This window comes from Crocodylus porosus, unplaced genomic scaffold, assembly GCF_001723895.1.
Source record: "Crocodylus porosus isolate Cpor-Errol unplaced genomic scaffold, CroPor_comp1, whole genome shotgun sequence".
Classification (NCBI taxonomy): Eukaryota; Metazoa; Chordata; order Crocodylia; family Crocodylidae; genus Crocodylus; species Crocodylus porosus.
Window position 1 is genome coordinate 13,348,219 of NW_017728924.1, and position 20,805 is coordinate 13,369,023.

Here is a 20,805-nt window from a genome sequence, read left to right on the forward strand (position 1 = left end):
AGTGACTAAAACAGTGAAAACTAAGAGCGGGCATTTTCTGAAGGGCACCTCAAGTCTAGCAAAGGGAGCCTCAAGTCTAAAAAGGTTGAGAACTGCTGTACTAAGGGGAAAGGTCTGAATACTTTGATCAACTAATAAGTCTGTTTTAAAAGTCATATTGAGTCAAACAACTTTGACTATCTAGCAAAGCTCTCCTTGGGTACCTGCTTTGAACTGGAATATGTGGGGACTTTTGTTTTCAGTAGCTATTGAAAGCATTTGCCAATGAATAACATAAACATATTTCTATTTCAGAATAAAAATGAAACAATGGAAATATGTTTATTTTTAAAATGTGGATGACCTAAATAAAAATGAAACAATAACTAGCTTTGCTAGTTAACTACACGAGTCTCAAAATCTTGTTTTTTTAATGTATTCTGTGTTTGACTCGATATGGAATACAGCAACCAAATGACAAATGACTCAAACTTCCAAAAAAGCATCAAGAACAGGGAAATAGCCAAATATATAAGAACGTCACAAGGAATATTGTACACAAGCAAAAGTGCTGGAAGAGATGAATATGCATCTATTTAAAGGACGATTGATACCAATATATAGTGGCACAAATGCAACAGGTCTTGGAATGGAAATGCCAGTGGATATGACTAAAATGTTTCTTTTCCCCTTATTTCACTTGTCCTGTTCTCGCGCTTATATAAGTTTCCGGAGGAAAGACATCAAGACAAAATTATGCACATAAAAATAAATGTGGCTTTGCTATCTTTGTACAGTTGTGTAATAGCCCAGAATCTGGCCTGGAGTTCCTTTCTTCTACTGATACTCCATTTTACTCGGGCTGGATTTTGGAGCTATTCTCAGATATTTCTGTCATCTCTTCAAGTCATATTTTGTTTCCTCTGCACTAGCACAAATATCTAACACACAGTATGCTTACAATTTTATGTTTGCAATCAATAAAAGATCACACCCTGTACAACATCTTGCCTAGTTTGTTGACATTCAAACATTTTTTTTTAAAACCCCCACACCTCTATTCTCTGTAAGTTTTAAAAGTTCAGTAGTCTTTCACATTTCTTATTTTCTTTAAAAAAAAACAAAACAAAGAACAAAAAAACCCCAAAAAACTGAGCTCGGATTTTAGGCTTACACTTTCTCAGAGAGTTCTTTTTAAGTGTAAAAGCCAGAAACTTTCTAAGCTTATTTCTGTTTTCCTTCATAGACTGTCAAAATAGCCTTTCACTGAGGGAGAGCATGCAAAGGGATCACACTATTTGGGTTTGTATAACTCTTGGCATGTGGAGTGAGAATTGTTTTTAAAAGGGATCATTATTGTTTGCGTACAATAGGCTTATATTTAGCAACAAAAACATGTTCTTCATTCAAATTTCTGTAAAAACAAAACAAAACAAAACAAAAAACCCAGTAGCTTCAATTAAGGGGAAAGTTTTTGCAAAATTAAGTTTGTCAAGCTGAAAACCTTTTTGGGAAAATTCTAGCAGTTTCAACCCACCACCCACAGTGTTGTCTCAGTCCTTGTGTGTGCCTAATGAGAAGAGACTGCATGATTTGTTTCTGCACCAACTTTAAGACCAGTTTCATATATTAGTCCATGTTGCTTTAGATTCTGGCTTTAAAGGTTTTTCTAGTAATATATTTTCATACAGCACCTTAAAAATAAAGGCATTTGGCATGTCTACAGTGTCTTCTCCCTGTGTGTGTCAAAGTGCTTTTCAAGCTTGGATGAACTAATCCTCAAGCACTGTGTAAAGGAAGAAACTGATGAACAGAAAGGTGAAGTGACCTGCTTAGCATATGGCCAGTCAGTGTCAAGGCAAGAAGAAGGCCCTTGATCACGAGACTCCTGGTCTTACATTACAGTGATAGACTGTTCTTTCTCACCAGGAAGTTCGTTTATAATGATCACTGTTATTACCACAAAATCTCTTGCCTGGTATATTGAGAGGGAGAGAAGCTTCTTGTTACAGTCTATAGCTGGTGCCCTGACCAGAGTTGTGGCTGGCAGTTTGTGTACATCTCCCCTAACACCAAATACATGTAAAACAACAACAACAGAAGCTTACTCTTTGCAGCCTTGTTTAACTTTCTTTGTTCTTTGTCTCCGGCCGACCTGTGACCCCAAGGCTGGTTCTCACGCTATACAGAGCTGTTGCACTAAACAAAAGTGGCATTTTTGCCATCTCTCATTGTAGCTAAACATGATCAGGGTTGGGAAAGGCAACCAAAAATAGGCTTGCAATAGATAAGAAAATGTTACAAGAGAACAGTATTACTCACAGTTTGTCCAAGAAACAAACCTTCCGTTGTCTTGTTATCCTCCCCCCTTGCTGTGGGCTGAAACCTAGTGAAGAGAGCTGCTATTTTATAGCAGGGGTGTCAAACTCACCTGTGCCCCAGATTTTGGACCATGTGGCTCCTTGTGGGCCATATCCAGACTGCAATGAGATCTGGACCTGGCATCAGGAAAGCACTGAACATGTAGCCCTTGCTCACCATACCCTACTCCTACTGCTAACACTGCATTACTGGGAATTTGGGCCCTGCTTCCTCCTCCTCCCCATGAACTGATTGAAATAGGTCTGCAGGCTATACCTGGCTTGCAGGCCATATGCTTAACACTGCTGTTTTATACCAAAAAATAGAGTGTGGCCAACCAGTTACGCCTGAGGGATGGACTTTCCCTATGACTCCAGGCTTCTCTCTGGAAAAAGGGATTCTGATCCTTTCTCAGGTGGCCAGATACTGCTGGAAGAGCCATAATAAATGTTTTTTCTCAGGTTTATAATATATGCCACAATGAAAGAGTAGAAGGTTTTGTTCCAGCCCACTATCTCCAGATTTTTAGTTTCTAATTTAGCTGCTTCACTGCCAGTGGGGACCACTGAAGGAGCACTGCGCATTCTTTTTGTCCAGTGCATTTCTTAGTTTTCACATTCAAGGCCTTCAGAGGCTCTCCCATGGGATCAAGCTGCAGATGACATGGGGAAGTGCTGTGTATACAAGGGCACATCTCTGCAGGCAAGCAGCCCACAGAGAACTGAAAACAGGTTGGCTTTGTAAAACAGCACTGGACACCAAGCTACCCCCTTGTCCCAGAGGTGTTCCCACAAGGACAAAGGTAAGGCCTGACAGTGGGGGAGTCTGCTCATGAGCTCCCTCTTTTGCAAAATAAACCCAAGGACTGCAGCCCTTGGTGGTGTCAGTAAGCACCTCCCGACAGTGCCCAGCTTATAGTGCCATTTCTCACAAACCGGGGAGGTTTGACACTTGGTGTAAATCTTTATTGTCCAGACACCATGCTGCCGGTTGGGATTTTCAGGCCTTTTTTTGAAAAAAAAAAAATGTGTGTGCATTTCATGCACTGTGTAAAAAGCTGTCAGGACAAACAAGGGAGCTTCCTCTTGCTTTCTTGCCTCATTTCCTGTTGCCCGCCGGTCTGTGGACGAAGACAGGCTGGCTTGGTGCTCAGGTGCTGCTAGGCTTCCTCATGACCGACTGCCTGCTGAGCGCCAGTGGCAGCCACCTCGTCTCCCCCAGCATCATGAGGGGGGAAAAATATGGGGGTTCCTAAAAAAGGAAGGCACATTTCAGCACGGTCCTTTGTGCCTCCCTGGGGAGCCCAGGCCAAAGCTGCCTGCCACGGCCCGCAGCTGTGCCCCGGGTCCGCCTCCTCTGCTCAGTCACTGCTTGGGGACATTGGGATACCCCAAAGCAAAAGGAAAGAGGGAAAATATTCCCCTCCTCACAGAGCCCTCTCTGTGCAGGAGTCCCAGAGTGCTGCACACCTCCCAGCAGCATTGCCAGGTCTTAGGGGACAACGACAAAACTGGATCCGGAGACAGCGAGGAAGACAGCAACAGGATCAGCAGCAGTGGAAGTGACAGCGACAGCAAGAAGGACAGTGAATGAACTGAGAATGTAAACCCCATATGGAGGCTAGGACTAAGGGCCTGCGATAGGGTTAGGGAAAGGGCAGCGGGAAGGGGTGCAGGGGCACAGGGGCGTGGGTGCGTTTATTGTATTGAGTGCGTGGTTTCTTAATGTGGTTTGAGGTGTGTGAGGGAAAGTTTATGCTAGATGCTGTATATATATACATAACTATACAGAAATATATTTTTACAAAAAAAACACCCATTGTGAGGTCTTAAATATGTAATTATTGTACTGGAAGCTCAAAATTATTGCCTTTGCTGAAAAACTATCGTACACTGAAAAACATGCAAATACATATGCAAATAAATATACAAATCAATCTTATTTACTTTCTATCGCTCACTGTAGCCCCCAGTGAGCGAGTGAGAACTGGGTCATCATGGTCGAAGCATCTCTTTATTTTGGGGCAAGCTCTGGTGGAAGTGCTGACTACAAACCCCAAATTTGGTGTGGGGGAATGACTGTGCAGGTTTCTTTATGCAGCTTAAGGTTGTGATGGAAAGTTGGTGACAGAGGATATGTGTGTGTATACATATATATCTACATAGACGTATTTGAATAATCAAAAAAACCCACCAAAATTGGCAGATACTCTTCTGGGTGTTGCATTTGCTGCATGAATGAGCTGCCTCAAAGGTCATCGTGCACGTTGGACACTTTTACCCTGAATGCATCGTGCACGTTGGATGCTGTTGCTGTTATGCACGCTCGTGTCCCGGGGCCCGACACGCGGGCTCACACGCCGCAGCCCCCGCAGCGTGGACCGAGCCCAGGCCCCGCTGTCACTCGTGGGGCCGCGGCCAATCAGAGCGGAGGGGGCGGGGAGAGGGGCGGGGCCGCCGCGGGCGCACCCGGCGCCATTTCGGCGCTGCACCGGCCGCGCCCGGCGCCCTTTGGCGGTTGCGCCACCTGCGGCCCCGGCTGCCGCTGTCAGTCGGGTCCCAACATGGCGGCGGCGGCAGCGGGGGTGGCCGTGGGCTGCAGGGCCGGCTCGGGCGGATGGAAATGCTGATGACGGTCCGGAGACTCGCCTCCATCTGTACCATGGTGAGCGCCCGGCTTGTCCGTGGCCTCCACGGCAGCGGGCCCCCTGCCCCTGTGCGGCGTGCACGGGGTGCCCATAACGGGTAGTGCGGGTGCATCAGCCCCTCCTGGGGCCAGGGCTGTGCCCAAGGGGGTGAGGGGCAGCGGCCCAACTTTAAACAGACAATTGCCAGGCTTTGAGAGTGCCCCACCCCCGCTCCCCAGCCCTGATCCCGTAAGAAGCTTTGCAGGAGCCTGGAGCAGTGCGAATGAAAGGCCGTAGGCAGTGACTGCTTTTCACGAGCAAAGGAGAATAGTGGGGCTAAGTACTGCCGGGACTATCGAGCGCCGCCCTTACTTTTACTCACATGAAACGAGTATTATTACGGTCAATAAGTGTAAGTCATCTCCCAGCAGTTGAATATGTGCAATAAGGACCGCATGGGTTTCACACGATGGCGTCGTGGCTCTTGGGTTCACGGGGCTGTGGTGCTTGGCAAGCTTGTTTTTATGCCGGGTTGTAAGTCTAGAAAAGACTGAGCAGTTAGTTTGTTGCTTCGCTAAGGTATGGTTGCCTCAGAAGCAGCATATTGCATCTTGTCAGCAGTGTGGAAACACTGCAGTAATTTGAGAGATCTTGTTAATGAAAGGCCGTTGCTTATCCAGTACAATTATACCTGGACTTTAAGGTGGCAGGACTGGTTGTTCTGGTTGGACTTGGACTTTACCTCACTCTTCATATAATCCAAAGGGATCTGAATTACCATCAGCAGTCCAACTTCTGTTTACTTCTTCCAGAAAGATTTCTGTCTAGCAATGTATCTACACAGCTCAGTGGGTTGCAGTGTCAGTTCAGTATGGAGTTGAAAAGAAAGTGCTGTTCCTGATTTTTCAGGGCTGCTACCCACTGTCTAGAGGGGTTTTTTTGTTTGGAGGGTGCTCTAATATAAAATGCTGACCAACTGTTTTTGATTAACTTGAAATCATTTCTGGACCACACAATGTGGTTGGGTGCAGTGTTTAAAGTGCATAGAACCTATTTTAATACAAAATATGAATGAATACGTTTGACTAATCTTTGCTACTGAATGCTTCCCTGATCTCAGTGCTTTCAGGTTAACTGCAATGGAAAATGTAACATGTCTGTAACTTTCTGGGTTCGTGAAGTTTTTCTGTAGTGAGCTAACTGCAGTTTCATATCCTCCTCTCACACCCCTTTGAAAGTGTTTGCTTATATTTGTACCTGCACTTTCCCACCACAACAGCAAGTGAAATTAAACTCATAGGAAGTGGGTGGACAGCTGCAGAGCACTCCATTTAAGTGGATAGCCTTGGGACTGACAAAATGCTCTGCCTGATGTGCACTTACTCCAGTTCAATGTAAACAGCACTCGTGAACAGCAGGAACAGTCTGCTAAACTTTTTTCCCTTCATTTGGGCTGGTGACTTTTTCTTATTTATTTCTGTATGCTTCTAATGGCAGCCTTGAAACTGACTGGACCTGGTCAGTTCAAGGCTGTTTGAGAAGCCTTATAATTGACAGTTCCTAATCTCTTTCACAAGTTATGCAGTTAAGTATATAAAATTATCTTATAAAGTAGGCAGTGGGGCCAAAAAAGGTACTGTTAACAGACATGTCTGGTACAGCGTAAGCCAGGGATGGGCAATTGTTTGGGGTGCAGGGCCATTTAAGAAGCTTCTGTGAGCTGCAGGCTGACAGAGTGCGTGGGGGTGTTTCTAGCCCAGTGGGTGGGGGAAGGAAGGGCAGTTGATCTTATCCAGCCCATCTGCCCTGCACCCAGGGCTGGGAGTGCCAGGCAGGCAGGCAGGGTCTCCATGGAGACCAGCCCAAGACCCCTGCAGGCAGGCAGATGGGATTCATAGATTCATAGGGACCATGGACAGGTGCGGAGCGGCATCTGAAGTGGGACAGGTGAGCGGGCCAGGTTTGCAGAGTAGTGACACTACAGGACTGGCAGCAGAGCTACAGTCCTCTCTGCATGTCCCTGCCACAGGCATCAGTTCTGTGGGCAGGGGTCTGTGGGGAGTGGATTGTGGCTGCACCCCAGGCTGTGGCCTCACTCCTGCACTGTCATTGCCCTGTGATCCTGGCTCTAACCCCGCCCACCCATTCCATTCCCAGACAACGCCCACCACCCATCTGTGGTCCCATCCCATCTGCCTGGCTAAGTGTGTCCCGTCTGTGGGGGGTCCTGGCTAGTCTCCATAGGGACCCTTCACAGGCGAGAGAGAATCCTTTGGTGGGCTGGATCTGGCTGACCCCTGGTGTAAGCAAAAGGCTTAAAACTGGGGCTGGTGTCATGTTATGCAGTTACAAGAATTGTGAACCTCTGCCATAAGTAAATGCACTGTAGTAGCTGCAGAATTCCCTGACCAAAGGCAGCTAATGTTTTGGACACATTCCCTAACCCAGGTAGCCAATTATCTGATTAAAAAGGCACATGTAAAGCAGTGCATTTCCTGTGCTCATATCACAAAGGCTTCCTTGCAGTGTTCAATGGCTTTTTCATAGCAGCATTTTCTTAGTGGCTATTAAATGTTAGCTTTGGATTGTTTCTCTTCCTGTCCTGATATTGCAGTAGATGAACAAGTAGCAGATGATATCCATGTTGAATCAGCACTCAGCTTGAAAGTCAACTTTGTGCAAGAGTGAAGGTAGTTACTCCTGGTTATCTTACCAAATTACAACTTTATGGAACCAGGTTTTAGTTATATACTATATACTTGGTTCAAGGGGAGGAGTTATTTATTACTTTTGGCAAAAACTGTTTGTGCCTCTGGCAGCAAAGAATAACAGCCTTTACTCCAAAGAAAATTCTCCCCAATTTATGCACTTCAGAGGTTGTAACAGCATTTGCTAGGATGAATGTCCCTACAAAAATATAAAGTTATTTAATTTAGTGTGACTGAGTTTACTGTAAAGCTCACCCATAGTTTTATTTTCAAGTAATACAGAACTTTGGTCTGCTGTTTGTAGTAGTTTTAAGCAAAACTATCATAGTTTATACCCACTTTGAAGATTAATGACTAGTAAGAAAAAAAAACCTCCCAGTGTATTCACTTTTACCATAATATGAAAATGGATTGCTTGGCAGAAAAAAACATCATTTATTAAACTAAATAATTTATTTACTTTAATAAGGTGTATTGAGATGGTTTGTTTTTTAAAGGATTTTATTAACATGTGGTTCCTACTGCAGCACATAACATCATATAGGCAGTTCTTACAATATGTTGTCTTGAGAAAACTAAAGCACAGGAGGTTATTCTCTGACTCCCAGGATGAGTTACAAGTAGACACAGAATTCTTACATTTTGGAAACTATGTCTCCCAATTTCAGTCTCGTGATTGTCCTGCTAGACAGTGATGCCTCTTTAAATTATTAGTTGTATTCTGTTTATTTTGAATTCCATCTCCCTACTAGGGAAGGTAGCATGTAACCAAGCTTCCTATCCTAAAAGGGTTTCCAAACTTCTTGGAGCTTGAATCATGAAACTGTCTCCCAAATACTCTGTTTTGTGTACATGACCATGTCTCTTGTGTTGGTGATTACATAATAACCTGTGGTAACTGCACCAGTGACAAGCAGTGGAAACGCATAAGAAAATATTTAGTGTGTTTTAGCTGCCTGCTGGAAAGGAAAGTCAACATCATATGACTAGACACATCCTTACAAACTACGAGCCAGTTCTGCGTAGACTAATATTGCCTGAGTATTTGTCAGATTTGTCTGACTTTTTTTCCTTTCTGACCAACAATTATCTTTGTCAAATGCTTCAAGAATGTTTCTGTCTTTGGTAAATGACTGTGAGACTAGTTAAGAGTTTGTCTTAGAGAGAATATTGGTGACATTTCATTTTATCTTATGCCACCAAGACAAACACCAACATATTTTCCCCGATGTTATTCAGCATCTGATGGTTTTGCAGGGGTGTTCCTCTGTGCGTCCATAGCAATTGCAGTAATTAAAATGATGTTCAGTTTGGTTGCTGCAGTTTTCCTGGGAAGGAGAGGAGAAAGGGCACTATCTTTCATAATGGTAGTGCTTTTTTTCTGTGTAGTTTCTCCCTCGGCTTCAGACTTACCCTCAGAAACTTTTTAGTCAGAAGTCACCTTTTAATTTTTTTCTTTTCATTATCAATAGCACAGGAACACAACCAAATGCTTTTACAGCTGTTAGCAGTAAAGCACTAATCTGGTCATTCTCCTCCTTCACAAAATGCAACAGCAAGTAGCTAACTAAAGTAATAGTACATTTTAGTAAGTAATTAAAGCCACTTCCCACTAGGTCCTTGTCTAATTGCTCTGCAAAACTAGCAACGCATGCCTGGAGAACCCTCATTCAGCATTTGCATTGATGGCAATCCTATTTTTGTTCTCCATTTAAGTACAGCATGGACCTAATTATTAATTTCAGTTCTGGAAGGGGGAGGGAGGGGAACTGAGTCATTTGCAAATAAACTCCAGTACTAGCTACATACACCAAGAAAATTATGTTATGTCAAGGATGGTTTTGCAAATGCATTTTACACCTCTTTTAAAAACAAAATTATGCAAGTGAGATGGCACCATGTTATTGTTAAATATTTTCAAAATCCATCCTCCATACTGAACTGTGTTCTACTTCTTGATTTAAGATTAAATTAAAGGAGGTCTCTTCAGTGAGAGTTTGTTGATGAACACTAGCAAACTACATTTTGGGGGAAGATACGCAACTGTCTGCAGCCTTGGCAAGCCATCTGCTAAATTACTTTCTACAAGATTCATTCACTAGCTTTTAATACTCCAGTTTAATGCAGGGCATAGGTTAGCAGTGACGGGAGGGGGGGCGGCGTGGGGATGTTCCAGGTTGGTAACAGTTCTGAGACTTAAAATTAAGATGCAAGATTTAATAAGCAAATGGAGACTGTACATGCTTTCCTGAAGGGTCACTTCTGCCTTGTCTTCCTCCATGTCTGTGGAGGGCCTCTTTGTTACTGAATTAGTGTGGTTTTATTTTCTGTTGGTAGTGCTCTCTAACTTTTATCTCTCTCCAGATATCTGCTGCCTCACTTTCTAATGGCTAGCGCTGCAAGGGCATAAGGGACCAGCCGAGGAGAACCCTTTTAGCTTAAATGAAAGTGTTAATTTTGGAGTTGGGGTTTTTAGTCCCAGCTGGATGGGGTTATTATGTGATTTGTCTAGTAATTTCCAGTTGGCATCACATAGGTTTATTACAACGGAGTGGAATTTGGCAAGCTTATATAGGGGCTGTTCACGCCTGTAGCTGTGTGTGTGTCTGCTTAATACGCTTCAGTGGGGATTTGCTTGCGAGGCCAGTGGCCGTACTTCATAGCTATACTGATGTAGTGTATTGTAGAAGACATCCTACAGTTGCTTATCTGGGTGTGGGGGGGACATTTGGCTATCACCATAGACTGCTCTGAAGGGAGGTTTGAATCTCAGATAAGGTCCTAGGTCAGCCCCTTCCTCCAGTTCCAGTGCCCTCCCTGCATCCAGCAGTGAGGACTAGGCTGTGCTTCTTGATAATCATTTCTAGTTCTGGTGTACGCTTGTGGTTTTCACCTGTCTCTTGACTTGGTCTCTAGGTGGTAGGTAGCTGGTAAATTATTCCAGGTCAGGTTCTGATAGTATTGCACACTTAACAGTTCTTTGCTTGCAGGTAAGACCACTTGTCTCATGGAGCAGTGGCATACCCATAGGCTTTTCAGCATACCTACAAAAGAAAGAAACACATGACTTCTCAACCAAAATCAAAATAAATGAGAACTGAGTGTCCTGCTTTTGTAGTTTAATAGGTCATATCATTGGGTATCATGCTGTCCTTCGCTGTGAAGCACAGACTGTAGCAAGCAGTGGCTGTTCTCACATGCAAAGGAGAGCAGCAGCTGTTACTTCTGTCTTTCCTCCAGACACTTCAGAAGTCTCAGGGGGCCATAGAGCTCAATGCAGAGGTAGTGAGGAACATGGTATAGCTGTTCTCTTTGGTGAGGTGGGTGCATTTCTGACTCTAGGTACTGCTTTGCAGTGCGCCGTATAGGTGGTAGAGTTTTTGAATGTGTGTCAATAGGCAGTGCATAGTAAGGTAACTTCTGAGGGAGCCTCTGAAGGTGTAGGTCTCCATATGGAAACTTTTGTGGGCAGTGGTGTCCTGACGTGCACCTTGTTTTAAGGATCTCCAAAGGTTTAAAGACCCAGGCTCATGGCTGTTCATGCAGTGGGAGACCTGTAATCTCCTTCCTGTGAAACCATAAGGAGACTGTGGGAAATGTGCAGCCATCCCAGGGAAGCTATGATGCATTATTTATTCGAAATAATACCTCAGTGTTAAAAGCCCTTCTGCCATTTTTTCTAGGACTACTTAAAGCAGCGATCCTCAACTTTGCTCCACTTGTTCTTAGCTTTTACTCATTTCACATAAAGAGAATAGAGTAGTTTTCCAGTTCCAAACAACTCAGACCACCACAACAGGTCAGAATGCTTTTGACACTGCTGATTCCTTTTTGAAATCTCTGGGCTTTATCTTTGAAATCCTGTGCAAACACCTACACACCTTGTATTCTATAGCATCCTGTGGCACCCTTAAAAGGACCTCAAGGTCCTGTGTCACCCTGTTTGAGAATCACCGGCTTAAACAATAGGGTATATAAGTAGTTAAGGAAAGTCAATGAAGTAGCAGAACAGATCAGTTAATTCAAGTGAATTGCCTGTATTATTCCATTTTCCATGGCTGGTACAAGAATCAGGTTTTAGGAAAAATAATGTAAATGCATACACAGCCCTGATGCCTTTATATATCTTTTGTATGCCCTTCTGCAAAAGCATACCAGACTCCAGTCTCCCATCTCGCAGATGTCAGTATGGGAGGTCTGTCATTTTGTGGTCAAGATAATGCATTGTGTTGTAAACAATCATTTTGTGTTGCCTTCTCTGCTCCTTCCTGCTGCTAAGTTTTTGACTCCATGCCCGATGACTTGCCCACTTAAGCCCTCATGCATCCGGGTGTGACTGCAGCTACTGATAGGTCTTGGGACTGAATTTCTGTACCCCTCCATTTCTGTGCCAGCTTAATCTGTAAGCATTTAATATCTGAAGCTTCATCCCTAGCATTAGGCTTTACCTTTCATCACCACCTGTTTCCTTTATATCATTGCTCCCTTTGGTCATTGTGTTGGATTGATGCGTGAAGATCAGTCTGTGTTTTTATTTATGGTTTGCAAAATACTTGCTGATAATCTGTATCTGGGTCCAGGGACCCAAATGTGTTTTAGCGAGCTCGTTTTATCCAGAAATATTGCCCTTTAAATCGGTAAATTGTACTGGGAGGACACATGCCTGCTCTGTCTCTTCAGCGCTGGGTCAGACAGTGGGAACCCAGAGACAGGGAGTGATCTTTGAAGGGACTCTCTACCTTTTGCATATACCTGGAGGGAGCAGCAGTTGTCTGACAGAAAGCCTCAGCTTCAAGAGGCTATAGAAGCCTGGAGATGACTAAAGCCAGGAGACCCAGGAAGGAAGCAGGACTGTTGGTTCTTTTGTTTCAGGTTTTAATCTTTACTAATACAGAAAACTTTTAGGGGAGAACTGGAACCATCTCATAGTTTGGAGTTTACCTGCACCTCCCTTGGCTGGTGGATCTGTTCATCAGTAATTACAATTGGACAAAGGTTCCAAGCAACTTGTTCAGGCTCTCAGCTGCTTCAGTTGGTTTTGTATCTCCTACCCTTCTAAATCTCCTACCCCCTACGTCTTTTCATATCTCCTTTCTAACTGGATGTTTTGCAGCCTCATTTTGACTACATACATTATCACCGGAGTGCATGAATTACAGCAGTCCCATGCTGAATTACTACCTTCTATATGAGTAATTAAGGACCAGATCCTGGGAAGTTACAAAAAGCCTTCTGCTCATTTTTTTTTCCGTGCCTTATTGAATAATCAGATTAAATTAAAATGGATTACCAAACAGATGCTACTGATTTAGTTAAAAAGTTCAGTTTCAGGTAGTACGCCGTAGGAGTAAATTGACTTTGCACTATTTTGTAGTTTTCAGTGAGGCCTGTGTACATTGAAAATTAACTATGGCACCGTGCAGTTTACATTCTTAAGGTGTTGGCAAAGATGGTCATTTTTTTTCACTCAGTTTGTAAAGCCTGTAGATTAGTGAGGTGCACTTTAGTGAGAATCTGTTGTATTTACCAGTCCTGCCAGATCTTTGATTCTGTTATGCTGATTCATTTTACCTGTCTAATAATAGTGTTGAAATCAGAAGTTCAAGTTACTGTAACTTACTATGCCTATTTGAAGCTTTATTTGACTAAAGCAAAGGAGATCACTTTAAAACATAAATCATAGCTAGACAGGCTGAACGGACATTTTTTTTTCATATCTGCATTTGAGGCTGTTGCACTGTAGCATCACAACTCAAGAAGTTAAGGTTTGGAAATGAAAATCTCATTTTTAAAGGCCAGTTTTGGTGTACAAGTCCTATTTCTGAAACAAAATGTGGGGAAGGGTACATATTCTACAAATTGTCTGAGATCATGTTGAAGAAAAAAATACAAATACACTTTAAAACAAAAAATGACTGTTTCATTGCTCAGGAAATAGGAGCAGCTGCTTGTGGCTAGTCTAGCAATGTGAAGGCTGCTAGACCTGATGAAACTCCTCACTTCATTCCGTTTCCTTGTTTCTACTCAAAAAGTTCTAACTGCTTCTGTTTTGCCTGCATCTCGTTTTTCATCTTGGCTCATTTCTTTACTCATGCTGCAAGCGTACCCAGTTGGTGGGGCCCCATTTTAAAGCCCACATCCTCTCATTTATCTATCCTTAAAGCCTAAAACTTGTGCCAACTTCTGAAAAGAATTCTTCAGATAAAACAAATGATTAGCCAGAGACACCACCAGCAAGACTTATTAGGCAAGTACTAGATTTTATGTACTGAACTGTACTTATTAGGCATATACCACATTTTATGTACCATTTTGACTGTTTTGCCGCCTCATTCTTGAAGATACAAGCTCTTCGTGATGGGGGAGCATCTTGAATGTCTCTGCAGCCTTGGCTGCTAGTTCAGTGCAGTGAGGTCAAGAGCTGAAGCATCAGCAGTGTCCAGGCTAGTATCTCATATGACATTTGTTTATTTTAATACATACCAATTCTCTAGTTACTTTGTGGTTTCCATTTGATTTCATAAGGTTCCTCTGAAATGCTGCAGAGCCTTAGCAGACCAAAACATATGGTATAAATAAGCATCTGGTTGAAAGCTACTTGCAGAGGCTCTGTCAACTACAACTTGCTTAATTTAATTGTACTGGCATGTATTAACTGTAATGGGATAGGGAGCATTCAGTGACACTCTGCTTTGCTATGTAATATGTGATGATGGACTAAATATTCTGCACTGAATTTGAATATTATTGTAACCAAATTATTGTGACAGAAAGATGTGTGGTCAGATTTCCCTGCTATATATGAAATTGTCTATCAAGGCACCATTTTAAATGAGCCAATGGAGCTTCCGTCTCTTAAGAATAACATTAGAAGAAGTATTAAGGGTCGGCAGTGTTTTTGGGCAGAGTGCCAAAAACACCCCAACCTTGACTTGTAAGATGTTGGCATGCCAGGGGCAGATGGCGGGGGAGCCGTGAGGGGCATTCATTGTGGCAGTGCAGCCCCAGCTCCTTCCCTGCCATCCACCCTGAGGTGCATGTGCCCAGCAAAATGCTTTTGGATGCCATGCTCTGGCAAGTGTGCCAGGGGTTGCTGACCCCTGTATTATGGTATAGTCTTTGAATATATTCTAAATAAGGTAGTGATTAATTAAATTTGGGGTAACTTTAACTGTGGATAGTTTTTAAAATAATATATGCTGTAGGGATTGTTTCTGTGGTTCTGAGAACATTTGTACAATACATTCTGTTGAATGGTACTGCTGATTTAAGTCATTCATGTGAAAATGTCCTGTCTCCATGTGAGTTGTTCTGAAGGTAGTGTCTAAAAAGGTAGAATATCCTAAAATATGCACATCCATACATTAGCCAGATGTTGTCAGGATGATTTACACAAAATCGTTGCAAGAATCTGAGTAAGCAAACTCATACTAGCAGACCAGCTGTACTTTGCAGTAACAAACCATCCAGATATGCAGGAAGACTAGCAAATATGGTAGAAAGCCAGCTTGGCTTAGCAGGGAACTCTTCAGTGGGCTAAAACAAAAAGGAAGCTAATAAGAAATGGACACTTGGGCAAACTGCTAGGGAGGAGTGTGTGAGTATTGCTTGGGCATGCAGGGATGAAATCAGGAAGGTCAAAGTGCAATTGGAGTTTCAGCTAGCAAGGGATGTGAAGGTTAACAAGAACAGCTACTACAAGTATGTCAGCAACAAAAGGAAGAACAGTGTGCATCCTTTACTAAATGAGTGAGGCAACCCAGTGACAAATAATGCAGAAAAAGCTGAAATACTCAATTCCTTTTTCATCACAGTCTTCACAGACAAGGTCAGCTCCCAGATTACAGCACCTGGCAGAACAGTTTGGGGAGGAGGTGAGCAGCCAACAGTGGCAAAAGAACAGGTTAGGGACTATTCAGACAAGCTGGATGTGTACAAGCCCATGGGGTTGGATGGGATGCACCTGAGGCTGCTGAGGGAATTGCCTGTTGTGATTGCAGAGCTGATGGCCATCATCCATTATCTTTGAAAACTCATGGCAATTGAGAGAGGTCCCCGATGATTGGAAAAGGGCAAATATAGTTCCCATCTAGATTCATCAAGGACAAGTCATGTTTGACTGACCTGATTACCTTCTATGACAAGATGACTGGCTCTGTGGATGCAGGAAGAGCGGTGGGCTTGATATACGTTAACTTTAGCGAGACTTTTGATATGGTCTCCCACAGCATTCTTGCAAGCAAACTAAGGATGTATGGGTTGGAGGAATGGACTGTAAGGTAGGTAGCAAACTGGCTGGATCATTAGGTTCAAAGGGTAGTAAGTAGTCAATGGCTCAATATCTAGTTGGCAGCAGGTATCAAGTGGAGTGTCCGAGGGGTTGGTCCTGTGTCCAGTTTTGTTCAATATTTTCATCGGTGACCTGGAAGATGAGATGGAGTGCACCCTCAGCAGGTTTGTAGATGACACCAAGCTGGGGGCAGTAATAGATATGCTGGAGGGTAGGGCTGGGATTCAGAGAGATCTTGACAAATTGGAGGATTGGACCAAAAGAAATCTCATGAGATTCAGCAAGGACAAGTGCAAAGTCCTGCACTTAGGAAGGAACAATTCCCTGTGCAGGCTGGGGACTGACTGGCTGGGCAGCAGCTCTGCAGAAAAGGATCTGGGGCTGATAGAGGACAATAAACTGAATATGAGCCAGCAGTGTGTCCTTGTTGTGAAGAAGGCTAATGGCATACTGGGCTGTATTAGTAGGAGTGTTGCCAGCAGATTTTGAGTAGTGATTATTCCCCTCTGTTCAGTATTGTTGAGATCACATCTGGAGTACTGTGTCCATTTAGGACACCCTCCCCGCTACAGAAATGATGTACATGAATTGGAGAGAGTCCAGCAGACGGCAGAGAAAATGGTTAGGGGTGCTGGGGCACATGACTTATGAGGAGCGGCTGAGGGAACTGGGCTTATTAAGTCTGGAGAAGAGAAGACTGAGGGGGAATTTAATAGCAGCCATCAAGTAATTGCAGGGTGGTTCCAAAGAGGACGGAGCTGGACTGTTCTCAGTAATGACAGATGACAAAACAAAGAGCAATGGTCTCAAGGGCAGCAAGAGAAGTTTGGGTTGGATATTAAGAAGAACTTTCTCTCTGGAAGGGTTGGAAGCATTGGAACAGATTATCCAGAGACGTGGTCGAACCTCCATCCTTGGAGTCTTTTTAAGACCTGGCTAGACAAAGCTTTGGTCAAAGTGACCTAGCTGGGGACACTCCTGCTTAAAGAAGGAGTTGGATTAGATGACTTCCTGAGGTCCCTCCCTAATTTTCTATGATTCTATGACCAGTATTTTGGTTGGAAAATGAGGAGAGATTTGTTCTAAGGCTTAGTGGGTTTTGTTTTCCTTTTTCTTCTTTTTTTTTTTTACTTTCATGGTTTTTTTTCCCCTCCAAGAAAAAATCATTGCGGAAAATATTTGGCAAGATTAGTGTCTTTTTGGCACTTATAATTCCTACATTCTTTCAAAATAAATCTTTATTTTGTCTCATTAGATTGAGTTATGGTTACTTCAACAGCAGGAAAGTCAGGTATAAACTTGCTGACTGCTCATGCTTTTGCATATCTTTTTAAATGTAATATCAAGAAAGCTGTGTAACTTGAGCATCTTAGAAATACCTCCTCTACTGAGTTAATGCATACATTTCAAAATTATGTTTCATCTTATGAATAATGATATTAGAATTTCTCAGGGTTGCACGTGAGAACAAAAAAATAAAGTGCTTTAATTATTACTGTCAGAAGAAACATATGAAGTGAAAAATAAATGCCTCAAAGGAAAGTAACCACCACATCCAGATATATAATATCTGTTTTGGATACACAGCTTGTAATCATTAAAAGTAAAACAAACAAACAGATGTGGCAGTAGCTCATCTCACCTGTTTTCTTTAATGTTTGGTCAGGTGGATACAGTCAGATGGGGGCATGTTTTGAGACAGTTTAGCTGAAAGAGGGGCAGGGGGGAAAGCAAAGGATCATTCAGCTAATCAGGATGGAAAAGACTTCTTCTGCCTCACCCCTTGCAGTTGAAAAGAATAAACCAGTTATTCACCATATACTTTCTTTTATTTTAAGAATGTCTATTAACTCTCTTTTGAGTTCCTTTTAAAAATGCAGCTTGGTTACTTTGTCATCTGCTTTTGTCTTCCCTTCCTTCTATTTTTTCTTTTAAAAATTGGGTAACTATGACCTACATGGTTGTGTGCACACATTCATACATACGCCTCTTCTCTGCCTCACTTCTCTACAGACTTTTCTCTCTCAAATTTTTGTCCCACTCCTCTCAACCTCAGCTGCTTCTTTCTTGATACACACCTTATTTTCCTTTTGTGCCATTATATCTGAGTGTCCACTCCAATCAGACAAAACTCTTGGACTCGATGTGATATCTTTTATTAGACCAACTAAATAGTAGCAAAAAAAAAAAATCTTTCTTTGCAAGCTTATGGGTCCAAACACCCTTCATCAGGCAGAGAAGAGTTCAAAGACTGTAAAAGTTCTCAGCTGGTCTAATAAAAGGTATCACATCTGCTCAAAGAACCTTGCTTGCCCGCGTAGAAAAGAAACTTCATTTTGCACAGGGGAGGTAAAGGATGGTGAGGTTCCCCTGAGTTTCAAAGTCCATTTGTGAAAAAGTTGTTCTGTGAATATGCAGATTAGGAAGACAGACAACTCCACCAGGTTTCTTCCCTGAAGGTGGCAGATGTCAGGCAGGGAGTTGAGTTTTGTTTATTTCCTGTTTAGCAATGAAGTTTACATTTCCAAATGGCTAATTATAATATCTTCCCTGTTTCAGGGATATGGCTTGTAGCAGTGTTAGACAAACACAGCTGGCTACAAGCTATATCCTTGAAACATGGAAGATACTCTTACGCCATTAGGATATGTTAAATAATGTATCAGGTACTTAATAGCCAGTGACCTCTACTAAGATCCAAGCAACAACCAGAGGAGGAGCATGCGTGATTCTGAAAAGCAGCCCTGAGACTGGCACCAGATTGTTCATTTCACTCTCTTTAACTTTAGTAAAGTTATCAGCAGCAGCATATGCACTGGTGCAGCCTGCCTCCAAATTTGGAAATGTAACATTGTATCAGTTTTATAGCAGTTTCATATTTATAAAGATGCCTTTGTAATGGCAAAGAAGTTTAAATAAAAGCTTGCATTATGCAAAAATTTACATTATTCTTCCAGAAGGGAAAAACCTTTTCATGCTATGTGTGAGAAATTTTTTCAAGCCCTACCTATACGTGAAGTTAATCTTCTCTGGCTCAATACTGCAGGAGTTGTGTAGGACTGTAGACTTGAGGCTCTCACCAATATTACATCACAGTTCTGCCGTGGGTTGTGGAAGACTAAACTTGTAATAGGATTTGGACTTCAGTGCAAGTTGAATGTATTTATAATTGATGGTACTTAAAAGACACAATTATAACTTAAAGCTTAAGTTTTTATATGGACACAGATGATTCTCATCCCTAGACCGTAATTCTCTCTTTGCACTGTGCATTCATTCTAAGCTACTCACTCCTGTTCTTCTGTTTGTATGAAGCCTGAAGAGCCCCTCAGGTACTACGGGATTGGCAAAGTTAATAACCTCTTTCCAAAATCCAACTGTGATCTTTTTTAGCTTCCTTTCCTCCAGACTTCTGGACAGGTGATGGTCTATAATCCATCCAGCTGTAGAAAACAAATAGTAGCTGTGAATTTCAAAGAAGTTAAGACCTGTATCAATCTCTAATCTCTTGAGAAAACTACTGTATCCACGTCTGAATCATTTAAATCTGGCCTAAGCAAGGCATTCAGGATATGCTGTTGGAATAATCTTGCACCGGGGAAGCAGTTTGACTTGCTACATCTCTTCCTCCAGTTTCAGCAGTTCTGAGAGCTGGCAACATAATTGGGCTGGAATGTGGGTGTATACTCTTCAATTTTTCACTTGCATGAAGTGTTGCTCAGTAAATAAATCCTTCAGACTTCATCAAGGAAAAATGATTCACTGCTCGCAGAGTACCAGAGATGAGTTCTCAGTTCCACACTTGATTTCCAGTCAAAACTGGAGTCAGCTGTAGGGCTTTTTCAGGTAGCTTGTGAAGGACTTGCTCAGCTAGTGCCTCAGGTTGAGTGTTTTTGAAAACTGGTCTCTTCACCTCACCAAAGTAAATACAAGCCGCTTTAAAATACTTTTGTTTGGGGTTCTTTGGCTCAGTGTTGCTCCATGTTATTCAGTCACTTCCATTCTGCCTTTTTTATTTGTTTGAAGCAAATATTGGCTTGTCTCTTCATTGAATCAGTGTGGGAGATGAAAGATGAATTCAAAGTTTGTCTGTAATTAACTGTTTTCTGTACCTAGGGCTCACTAGGCAAGGTAACAGTTTCTAGATATAAAATCTTTTAAATTACTTTAAAAATCATAAATAGATCACTTTGCCTTTAATATCTTGTGTCTTGCTTCATTATCTCCAGCCAAATTTATTTTAACTTGGTTTGTACCCTTTAAAAGGATATTCTTTGAGTCTGATGCTGGTTGGCAGGGAATGAAGTACAGTTATTCTTGGAAAGTTCTCCCTAATGAGGATACATGCATGAAGCAGTGCTTTTTGGGAGAGTCATTTCAAGAACTACTGTAGAAAATACATCCTCTACAGATGTTGATTTTTGGTCACAGTTTAACAGCTGGCAGTATTTCTGCTACTTGGATGAAAAAAAGAGCAATAGATGCTTTAAATATGCATGGTTATACTTACTTTGCAAGAATCCTTAAGGTAGGCTGACATATCATCATTTTAGGTGGAATAAAGTGCAGGGTGGAGATTTTGTCACCTGTCAAAAATTGCAGAAAAAGTTAGTACCAGAGCTCTGAAGGTGCAGTTGAAGCTGTTAATCCTGTCCAGAGGTAGCCAATCATTTGGGACAGGGGTTTTGAACCTTTTTAAATCAGTGTACCCCTGGCGGCTGGATGCAGAGCCGGGAGGGAGAAGAGGGAATGGTGTGCAGCCAGACACAGAGCAGCAGTAGCATCTAGGTAGGGGTGGTGGGTGGCAGTGGTGGCCGCTGCATGTGATCTCCCCTCCCAAT

General features: G+C 42.6%; 1 protein-coding gene across 2 annotated transcripts in view; it reads left to right on the plus strand.

Moving 5' to 3' along the window:
- The first annotated feature begins 4,803 nt into the window (after positions 1-4,803).
- Positions 4,804-20,805, plus strand: part of LOC109313687 (ubiquitin carboxyl-terminal hydrolase 12) — a 52,050-nt gene continuing 36,048 nt past the window's right edge. For both annotated transcript variants that reach the window (XM_019540363.1, XM_019540365.1), the window contains exon 1: positions 4,804-5,004. In XM_019540363.1, the coding sequence (XP_019395908.1) occupies positions 4,957-5,004 (48 nt within the window). In that variant the 5' untranslated portion in view covers positions 4,804-4,956. The remainder of the gene's footprint in view (positions 5,005-20,805) is intronic.